This window comes from Triticum dicoccoides, chromosome 5B (genome assembly GCF_002162155.2).
Source record: "Triticum dicoccoides isolate Atlit2015 ecotype Zavitan chromosome 5B, WEW_v2.0, whole genome shotgun sequence".
Lineage (NCBI taxonomy): Eukaryota > Viridiplantae > Streptophyta > Magnoliopsida > Poales > Poaceae > Triticum > Triticum dicoccoides.
In genome coordinates, this window is record NC_041389.1 from 539,949,992 (window position 1) to 539,961,287 (window position 11,296).

The 11,296-nt window shown below is 45.1% G+C and overlaps 2 protein-coding genes across 2 annotated transcripts; one reads left to right on the forward strand and one right to left on the reverse strand.

Annotated features, from left to right (window-relative positions):
• Nucleotides 1–266: 266 nt before the first annotated feature.
• On the reverse strand, nucleotides 267–4,582 carry LOC119311431 (T-complex protein 1 subunit beta-like). Its single transcript, XM_037587066.1, has 11 exons — nucleotides 4,454–4,582; nucleotides 4,290–4,346; nucleotides 3,856–3,921; nucleotides 3,635–3,746; nucleotides 3,329–3,457; nucleotides 2,542–2,613; nucleotides 2,155–2,270; nucleotides 1,927–2,003; nucleotides 1,326–1,811; nucleotides 904–1,219; nucleotides 267–820 (listed from the first exon to the last, which is right to left on the reverse strand). The coding sequence occupies exons 2-11, from the start codon at nucleotides 4,344–4,346 to the stop codon at nucleotides 674–676; spliced, it is 1,578 nt and encodes a 525-aa protein (XP_037442963.1). The 5' UTR covers nucleotides 4,454–4,582; the 3' UTR covers nucleotides 267–673.
• Nucleotides 4,583–8,779: 4,197 nt separating this feature from the next.
• LOC119306053 (cortical cell-delineating protein-like) lies at nucleotides 8,780–9,422 on the forward strand. The gene has a single exon (XM_037582391.1). It carries the CDS (start codon nucleotides 8,812–8,814, stop codon nucleotides 9,208–9,210), a length of 399 nt encoding a protein of 132 aa, XP_037438288.1. The 5' UTR covers nucleotides 8,780–8,811; the 3' UTR covers nucleotides 9,211–9,422.
• Nucleotides 9,423–11,296: the final 1,874 nt, after the last annotated feature.

Sequence of the window (11,296 nt, forward strand, 5' to 3'; positions counted from 1 at the left end):
TAATGATCACCAGCTAAAGATGCCACTGCTCAAACAGACCATCAACTGAATACTGGGGCTTTAAGTTGCTTGCAGAGACTAGATAGCTCTACCCATTTTTTAGGGGCCAGCACTACATACTTTATCCCAGTATATTTTATTTTACTGGAGTCATTTTTTAGGGGCCAGCACTACATACTTTATCCCAGTATATTTTATTTTACTGGAGTAATAATAATCAATAGCAGGTTGCAATTAATCTGTACCTAGTTGCAAACAGGACTGGATCCAGTTTCAGTCATACATGTCTCTTACCTTGCAGAACAGTGGTAGCAATACACTGCTAGCAATGGTTGCTGTCCAACTGAGTACAGCAGACAAGATGGCAAACTCACAGTTGCATCAGTGCATGCATGCTCTGAAAGAAGCGCCTCCGAATGCAAAGATGGAAGTTGAAACAAGGTTACAGCATACACATAACTATATTTCTCTAGTGGAAATTAACTTGAAAAAAACCAAAGCAACTCCCTACGGAATGCTATCTACTCCCACAACAAGTTCCGGTCGCTTAGGGGCCAGGGCTCGACGGCAATCGAAATGGAGACTTCAAAGCAGCTGTGGACCCACGGTAACCCATCCACAACTCGGCAAACCATACATAGATAGCCCAGCATCAAAACGGCTTGTGGGTATCTCACATCCTGTCCTCCCTCCTGCGTGGGGCGCAGGTTATGATCTCGTCGACCCTCAGGATCATCTCCGCAGCCTCGGTCGCCGACAGGACGATGGCCTGCTTCACCTTGAACGCCTCGCAGATGCCACGCTTCTGCATGTCTCCCAGCTGCACAACAGGGGACCATGTTAGTAGTTCCAAACTCCCTCAGGTACAGGTTAGATACAAAATCGGTGTCACGATGAGCCTACCCCGCCGCTGATGACGTCGATTCCAACAGTGCTGTTCTCTTTGTGGTGCTCGGCTCGGAGCTGGGAGATCAGCTCGGCACTATCCAGGCCAGCATTGTCAGCTATGATTGTTGGGATGGCTTGCAGGGCACGCGAAAAAGCATCAATCGCATGAGATTTCTTCCCAGGGGTCCTCCTTGCAAGTTCATCCACCTCTTTGGACATCACCATCTCAGGCCATCCACCGCCAAATATGACACGCGTGTCATTTACTGTCTGAGAAAGCACACATAGGGCGTCATGCAAGGACCTCTCAGCCTCATCAAGCACATGCTCACTGCAGACAAAAAGTCACATATTCAATGTGTGGCCAAATAAAACAGAGTGACCGAATAATACAATGTTATCACTGCATGATGAGGAGCTGCACCAATAAGACATACCTTGCTCCTCTCAGGACAATGGTGCAAGCTTGCCCCATCGCAACCCCGGAGAAATGAATCAGCCTGTCCTCCCCAATCATAATCTCTTCAATGAGCTTGCAGTGCCCAAGCTTAACAGACTCTGGGTTGTCAAAAGTTGATGCAATATCACCACCCGTGACAAGAGCTAACCGCTCGATGCCCTCAAAGTCAGCATGCTCAACTGCGAGGATGCCAGCATCAGCAAAAAGTTCTTCGGGGAAGTTGTAGATTAGCTGCCTGTTGACAAAGCAGTTGATCCCGTGACCAATGATTTTCTCAACTTTCTCTCTCATTTTCTGCTTTTCAGCAGCTTCAATATCTGCAACCTTAGACATCGAATCCACCCGGACACGTGCCCCATAAATCTTAACTTTATCTGTATCCATAGCAGTGTTCGCAACCAAAATATTAGCATTCTCAATTCGCTTTGGTTGACCAAGGCCAATCTTCTTATCAAGGATGAACCTGCAAAACAGATTCAGATTGTTAAACGGATACCGGTCTGCTTGGAACTGATATATAATATATCAGGGATAAAAGAGAACAAGGTTCCCATAATATAGTTTGTGAAAGAACATACCCTTCGTCCAAAAACGAATCCTTAAGAGATCCTCCAGGTTTCTTCAGAATTTGGATTGATTCCAAGTTGGTGCTACCCTGCCACCAGTGAACAAGTGTGATGATATCAAATCAACATTTTACCATCATAATGTAACAATGTGAATGAATAATAAAGAACTACTACTTCAAACAACATCCCACATATAGAAAAGATATGGTATGACCAACTTCCCCCAGCCCTTTTTACCTTAAGCCTGAGGACAGCATCAACTGCAAGTTCAGCAAAATACTCCTTGTCCTGGGAGAGAATTTTCGAACTAAGCGTAGTCATGGCGATGTTCATGAGATCTGATCTGAACTTGTCTGCAGCACCAATGAAGGTTTACTGTCAGAAGAATATTCCTGGTGGTGAACTCTTGATATATAAACTATAAAGCATAACTAAAATGTATACATCTGACTGAAATTACTGCCAGGTCCCAACTAGGGCAACCAATGATACCAGGTCCTATAAGCTAGTATTCCAGGAAGTAAACATAAAACTTGTTCCACGCAAGTAATAACTAACAGAAGATTACACAGTGCTCAAATATAGTGACGAAATCATATATGAGAAAGTAACTAAATAGGTGACCTGTATTATCTTTGTTGTCCATGGTCTTCTGCAACAAAGCATTTCTGGCGCACTCAGCAGCCATTCTGTAACCTAATAGTTAAGGGAGATGACAAAGCATTAGAGATGTTCACATGTAAGCAAATGATTAGCTAAAAATTTGCAAACAGTTCTACAATGTGTATCTGTTTTCTCTTTTAAATGTCATGTCTATCGTTTCTGCATAAATAATCAAACAAAACAACATAAGAAATGAAAAGCCAAACATGAAATTGAACAGAAAACTAATGGTCGTAGCTCTCCATTGACAAAATGGCATCAATGCAGAAGTGCACTGCTTTCACATTTTGGTTTTTCAGATACTATTTTGTACTTTCAAAATGGCATCAACACAGAAGTTACCTAGACTGAGGGGGCTGCTTTTTAATCATTTAAGCATGACTAATTCAAAAGACAAGTATGTAAGCATGATATCTCATTTTTCAGACTTCACATGTCCGACTGCTCTAAAAAGTGTTGCTATTGTATTATTACTCACCAAGACTCAGTAACATGTATTGAAGTACTCCCTCCGTTTCTAAATATAAGCCTTTTTAGAGATTTCAATACCGACTATATACGGATGTATATAGACATATTTTAAAGTGTAGACTCACTCATTTTGCTCTATATGTAGTCCATATTGGAATCTCTAAAAAGGCTTATATTTAGAAATAGATGGAGTAGTAACTAAGATGTTGCACAATTTTTAAATGTGAGCCTGTTAGGGATAACATTTTAGATAAACTGTGTCTAAAATGAGGATTACCTGCAATAATAGTCATCGGGTGAATCTTCATGTTAACCAACTTCTCAGCCTCCCTCAAAAGTTCTCCAGCCAAAACAACAACAGAAGTTGTTCCATCACCAACTTCATCGTCTTGAACTTTAGAGATGTCTAAGAATCATCATTAAGGACTACATCTTCTTTCAATTAGGGACAACGAACATCCATACAACCAAGTAATCAAACGAGGTCAGAAAAAGGTATAAGAAGCCTATGCTGCCAGATCTAGAAACAAGCATCACCTCAGCATGAACATCACCAATCAATAGATTCAACCAAAAAGGATACCAACAAGGACCTTGGCAGCAGGGTTGTCGATGTGAAGGGACTTCAAAATGGTAGCCCCATCATTTGTAACAGTGACACTCCGCCCTCGGCCAGTCGACTGAAGGATCTTGTCCTGGATATTAACAAGGTATCGTGTAAGGGAAATACACAAACACTAGCATCTGAATGGCTGCTATCTTTTGTCCAAATGCACATTTCCTCTGAGACCAGCACACACATACCATTCCTTTTGGGCCCAGTGTGGTCTTGACCAAGTCGGCGATCGCCATGGCACCAACGAAAGATGCCTGCCAGGAGATGACACCGAATGAATTAGAAGCCCATATAACAAAGAGGCTGAACGACAATTCGACAAAGCAAGCAATCTACAGCCTCTGCGGTCTAAAAGGAGGTGAGTAAGCCCATTGCACACTGTTGCAAAGCACATTGCAACGGCAACAGAGCATCGGTAAGCCACAGTAACCTACATACAGATCCTATGAAGCAAAGCCACTAGGCGGCGGCGGGGAACGCTCGGGCGCCCGATCTGGTGCTCCGCGAATTAGCCCTTACTCAGCCCTCAGCTGGGAGAGCAGCACCGTGGAACGAACGGACCGACCTAAAGCAACAGTGGAACCGAGCGGATCAGAGAGGGGGGGTTGGGTGGTCGTCTCACCATCCTGGCGCGCTCGCCCTTCTCCTGTATGGCGTCATCCTTGAGCACCCTCTCCATCTGCCCAGCCACAGAGAGAGAGAGAGAGGAAGAAGAAAAAATGTCAGGAACGCATCGCGCTGATCCAGCCACGGAGAAGGGGACTGGGGGGCGGCCGGGCGGAGTACCTCGGGGACGGGTGACGGGTCGAGGCGGGAGGCCGGCGGATCTCGGTCCCGTAGTTCGTCGGGGAGGACGCGGCGGCGGGGCGGCGGCGGCGGAGGCGGGACGGCGGCGGGGAGCAGTGGCGCAGAAGAGAACACAGCTCAAACGGCGCTTCTAGTAGCGACTAGCGCCTTTTAATGTGCGGCCGCGTCGCTCCGCTGGGCCTCCAGTGGACTCGGCCCGCTTCTCTTAGGCGGCTAAAAAAAACCTACCCTAAAAAAACTGTGCAAAAGAGTTCTCTTTTCTCGATTATTAGGCAAACTACAATTCAAAAAAAAAACTACGACATTTTCTAAAAAAAAAGAGGCAAACTATGACAGCCTTGTACCCTAGGTGTCTAGGGTTTTTGTACTCTGTCGTCTCCTCGTTGGCGTCGGGTTAGTCAGTCTTGTTTCCGTCCCTCTGATCTCATAATAATCCTCTGCCCCGCGACTGCACTCATCGGCCAGATGGCCGCGCCATCATCCTCAAGGAGTCCGGACGGTGCAGCAGGAGGAAAAATGCAAGGGTAGGGCTGAGATCGATCTACAAGGAGCAATGAATATGAAAGACAAAGAGCTTGGTGATATTTTTGTGGGCGAAGAGGAAATCTCGGGTCTCTCCAAATCTGATAGATGGTTGGCGGTTGCAAAGGTGAGCACGAGCAAGTTCTTTGGAGCAGATGCATTCAAAGATACTATGAAATATGCATGGAACTTGGCACATGAACCGGAGGTCGGGGAAGTTGATGACAATTTCTTCGTGATATAGTGCTTTTGCCTAGGCGACTAGAACAATGTCATGCACCAGGGTTCTGTGCATCTTCCGCGGCTTGGTTGTACTTATTGATGAATATGGTGGCAAAAGAAAAACCATGATCAATCAAGCTAGAGCGGGTCAACGTCTGGGCACAGATTGATGATACTTCTAACCTCTAGGTTGCAAGGCATTGTTGATCAGATGGCTCGTAGGGTTGGCCAGGTAAACAACATGGAGATGAACCCATACAGGGTTTAGGTTTACACCCTTGAACCTTAATGGGAAGGAGCAAAAATTTATGCCAGTTAAGTACGAGAAGATCGGCTTCTTTTGGGAGTTTGCAACATCCTTGGTCATAACCTTCGGCCAGATGATAGAGTATAAGGACTATATGGTGGCGGTAACTGGTAAGAAGGTATTTTTCTAGTGGTCGAAGTGCTATTCGAGGTGGTTTTGTTGCTCTATCCAGGGGCATGCCGTTCAAGGGTGTGTGAGGTTGGGACCGTGGTGATGGCTCGGCTGGCACATGAAACATGCCCCGCAAGTGACCTTCAGGGGAGGCAAGCTTGGATGAAGATGGAGAGGACGAGTTGGACGACTCGGCGACTAGCCCATTAAATAATATGTCAGCTCCGGTAGGTGAAGAGAAGGACCAAGAAAGTGTTGCAACGAAGCTGGACCTTGGTACATGAAATGTGCATGCTAATGTTAAGGATCGGGTTAGAACAAGATGCCACCGGAAAGAAGAACACGCAAGAAGCCGCGGCTACCAAGGAAGGGCAATCTGGTGAAGGGCTACATGTCCCTCCTCTCCCACCTCAATATGTGAAGTGAAGGGATAGGAAGAAACCAAAACATGGAACTTCACCCTAAAAAAGTTGAACTGTGATGAAAATTTGGCAGGCTCTGTAATGGAGGGATTGGCAGCACATGATAGTTCGAGAGGTACACACGTTATCGCAAAAGACTGCCCCGATTGCTATGCCTATAAAAAACTCAAATAGGTAGCACTATGTCAAATAATCTAGCGTTTAGGTTGGGCTTTGATAATTGTTATGTCGTAGAGAGTGATGGTTGAAATGGCGGTTTGTCTATGTACTAGAATAATTATGTTACAATCACAATTCCTAGTATCATATTGATATGAAAATTGGAATAGATGGAGAAGAACAATGGCAGCTTACAAATATCTATCGAGAAGATAATACAAGAGAGATAAAACAACTTGGAAACTTATCAAGTTCCAAATATCGGAGTCAGATCTTCGCTGCTATGTATTGGTGATTTCAACGAAGTACTACATCGAAGTGATGTTGGGGTCGGAAGAGGGACACCAAGCGAATGAATGACTTTCGAGAAGTGGTGGATGTGACTGGGACCCTAATTCATAAAACCACCACCATTCGTTTTTTTCTTCATAAAAACACCACTATTGTGCTAACAATTTCAAAAATTACTGATCACTGGATTATCACTGAATTAGAGACGTTTGACAAAAAAACTGACAACTGGGTCCCATGGTCAGGTGCCATGTGGCCAGGACGAGATAACACCACTACTAACAAAAATCACTTAATGGAATCACAGGGAAGAGATCATGTGGAAGTAGTGACCAAGGGTTCAGGGGGATAGCAACACAAAAATCATCAGCAGGCAAGCAGATGGAGGAAGAAGAACAAGATAGGACAACTCACTATGTCTGATGGAATAGTTGTGATGGATGTTCACGAGCTGTATAACCTCATAGTCCATTTCTATAAAAGTTTGTACACTTCTGAAGGGGTAACAGGGATGGACGTGGTCCTTGACAGCGGTAAAGCCATAAAGGTGACGCAAGTGGTGAACTTCAAGCTCGATAAGGATTATGGGGCCGAAGAGGTGAAGGCTGCTCTTTTTCAGATGTTCCCCACAAAGGTGTAGGGCCCTAACGAAAACCCAACACATTTTTCAGTGTCACTAGGATGTTTGTGGGGATGAGGCAACAAAAGCAGTACTAAGCATCCTTAATGGGACCGAGTGTTAGAAAACGTAGTAAAAAAGAAAACAAAAAAGCGCCCTACGATCACCCATGAACAATATGAAGATGCATATAGGGTTTGGATCAATGATCGTTACCGACTCTGGAGTGCAATGGGAGTAGACGAGTCAGTGTACATCATAGTTGGAATCCCTCGAACCATTGATGACGATCCAGCAAACCACCCTTGAACGATCCCTCCAACAGAAGATCGATAGCACAACCTCTCTACTTGGTTGCAAGCGTATGAAGGCAACAAGGTAGATGAATATGGCCTTCCCAATGATTCCCCCTCCGAGAACATGGCTTCAGATGGGATCGCGTCGGAATAGAGGCTGGCGATAAAATTATTTTGGGTCTCGCTTCAAGGGTTTCTGAATATGTGGAAATTTATAGGCCATGAATTAGGGAAAATGAGCTACAGGGGGCTCACAAGCCAGGGTGGCACGCGCTACACCCCATGGCGTGCTCTCTTCCTTGTGGGGTCCTTGTGGGTCTTCTCGTCCTCCCCCAAAGTTTGTAGGGTCTCTTTTTGTCCAGAAAAAATTATCAAAAAGTTTTGTCGTGTTTGGACTTCTATAGGTATGGATTTTTTAGAAATCCAAAAACATTCGAAAACAGAAACTAGCACTGGGCACTAAATTATTATGTTAGCCTAGAAAAATAATATATAATGACATAGAAAGCATATAAAATGATAATATAATAGCATATAACAATTAAAGATTATAGTTACGTTTGAGATGTATCAACAGTCCGCCTATGCGTTTGGGGTGGATATGGGGGGTCCGGCTGTAGATGCTCCAACTGTCATGTATGTGAGCCATACCCATCTATGCCAACTCATTAATAAATATATGTTTAGATTATACATACTTAGCTTTCGAGTTATGTTTGTGTGTGTGCGTGACACAAGTGAATCATGTTATGTAATCTAAATTATTGTGATGGAGATTGTGTCATTGAGGGTATTTCGGTAACAATGTTTCTCATTACTGATATCATCCTTTTTATAATAACAATGCTCATGATAAGGAAAACAAGATCATCATCAATAAAAATGAGCAAGTCTTAGAGGCATGACTAGGGATCACATTGGTGTTTATGTTTCCACACATGTATTTGGGTTTTTCTATGCATCTCATAAAGAACCAACACACTTATAGAACAAAAATATAAACTTGATAATGAACATGGAAATATAATAATAGAAATAATTGCCTCTATCTAGGACATAATTCCAACAATTACATGTTTCCTTGTTTATCAAAATATATTAGGAAGTAAGTAGAAGCTTCCTTTTTATAGCATTTGAATTAAATAGATTTAACCAAACGAAGAAGTGTGTAAATATTGTATTCGTCCTTGAGAACACGTGATAATTTACTACCAAATATAAGGTATGTATGGTATATAATTATGAGTCATCAATGATTGCTTGAAATATTGGGGGATGTAAAGAACCCACTAATTTTTTTTCTAGCTATAAGTACCACGAAACAGAAACATCTCAAACAACACATGTACCAAAGAAACGACCAGCTAGCTTGCTTCAAATCTTAAGTAATGGCGCTAACAAAAGTTGCTCTCTTCCTTGCCCTCAACATTGGTCTCATTGCTATTGTGCATGGTAACCCTCCAATGGTTCTTGCACCACCTTTGGTGCCTACCCCACCTGTTGCACCGGCGCCGTCGATTGGTGGTTCCTGCCCAATCAACCCACTAAAGATAACTGTGTGCAGCAATGTGTTGTTGCTACTCAAGCTCCGGATCAATGTGTCGGAGACCGAGCAATGTTGCCCACTGCTTAGTGGGTTAGCTGATCTAGATGTCGTAGTCTGTGTTTGCACTGCCATCAAGGCCAACCTCCTTGGCCTCATCCCCGTCGACATTCCCGTCGACCTGACCCTCCTACTCAACCATTGTAACAAGACATATCCCTCTACTTTCACCTGCTCACCATGAGCCATGATCAACTATACCTCTCCAAAGCATACTCATAATTGCCATGCATGTGAGGCATACCCATCTATGCCAGCTCATTAATAAATTTATGTTTAGATTCTATATTTAGATTTCAAGTTATGTTTGTGTGTTTGACATAAGTGTATCATGCATGTTATGTAATCAAAATTATCAAGATGGAGCTTGTCTCATTGAAGATATTCCCTACAACATATGAGATCATTATAAATAATTCAAAACGTCATCGCAGTTGATTGTTTGAACCATCTATCTATATACGACATATTTATGAATTTTTACAACTGGTTCTATAGTCTATGGAAACATCTATGACATTTGGATCTTACTATGAACCATATGTTGGCAGTTATTTATCATCGATGGTTTAAGAGATTTCTTTGTTCGGTTAGATGTGTTGATTATGTTCATGTGGGGTCCAAACTCTATAAACTAGATGATGTCCTGCATGTTGCTACGCGATTTTGTTGTCGCGAAGATGATAACAATTGAATTCAGTTATCTGCCAAATTTTAATTACATTCAGTGACTATTGTATTTGTTTTATAACATGCATCACCGACACGATGATTTAAACAATTCAAAAGAAAAACAAATTGGAAAGCCCAAGAGCTGGAATAGTTCCTGGCTTCCTGCATGAATCGTCCTTCATGGTCTGCTTTTGAACATAGTCAAAATGGCCATATAAAATGAATAATAGTCAAGATCCAAATCACTCAATATAGTAACACTTTGTAAAAGGAATAATTCAGAATAGTGACCAATTCCATTGTTGTAGTTTATAAGGTGTGCAAACTACAAAAAGATCTCGAGAATCTTAGTGGTCTTAATCACATCATATGCGTCATTGTTTTTTATTTCCTTTTGATTAGTACAAAAATCCACCACTGTTATCACTGGACAACCGTACAATGACATCCCTTGTAAATCACCCAGAAAGGGTTTCCCCCCGCTTTGTATTTCAAAGCAACCACCACGATACAGCCAAAGATAGGTGTTGGGGCGGAAGCAGCACAGTCACGCCCAAAAAGAAACGGAGGAGAAAACATAAAAGAAACAAATGCCAAGAACGGCGGATCAACGAAAAACGAAGAAGCCCAGCGACCGCTGCGCCCACCGGAGAACTCCCGCCAAGCTCCACGACTCCGGAATGCCGGCACCAAGCAACACCTCCAAGAAGGGATGCGACGACGACGATGCTCCTGCGAAGGGTTTCCCCCGGTACGCGGCGAGGTGATAGGAAGGGTCGCCCCGACGCCTTCCAGGAAGGACTGACGACACCCACAGGCGCCACCACACCGGTGTCGGCCAAACCGACAGGGATTTCTCCCGATCCCAACCCACCCCTTAGGGGCTCCGGAGCTCGCCACCAAACCGACCACCACCCTGCGCCAACACGGACTTGATGCTTCCACGCCGTCTCACCACGACACCACGAAGTAGGGTCTGCACAATGATGAGGAGGAGGCGGGACTAGGGTAGCAGCACCGTCGGTACGCGGGAGGGCTCAACATCCACCGTCAACGATGGTAACCAATCGGACGCAATAGCAGGGGCAAATCAGACCCGTGAGCACACAGGTCCGGCCGGGCGCTCATATGCCCGTAAAGCCCCCGCCTTCGCGCTGCAGAATACGTGCCAACGGCGCCGCCGCCCATCGTCCGAGCCGCTCCACCTCATCACCGTGTAGAGAGCAGTGAGGCAACGCCAAGACCGGCCCGCTAGGACCTTGATGGGGCCCATAGGGACTAGATCTGGGCCAGGTTCATGCCGCCGGCCGACCTGCGCCATCCCGCCGCCCCGCCGCCAAAGGGCGTCGCCACCACCGCGACAGGTCGCCGCCAGCCGCCACCAGGCCGATGGGCCGCCGTAGGCCAAGGAACACCGCCACCGGAAACGCCGCACGAATCGAGAATCTGCGTCGGGGATGAGCAGGGGGCCGCCACCGCCAGCCAGACCACGGCGCCGCGGGCAGCGCCCGACCGCGCCGGCCGGTGGCAGCGGCAGGAGGAGGAGGTACGGGACGGACTAGACAACGCGGTAGGGGAGCCGCCCCGGTCTCCCTGCC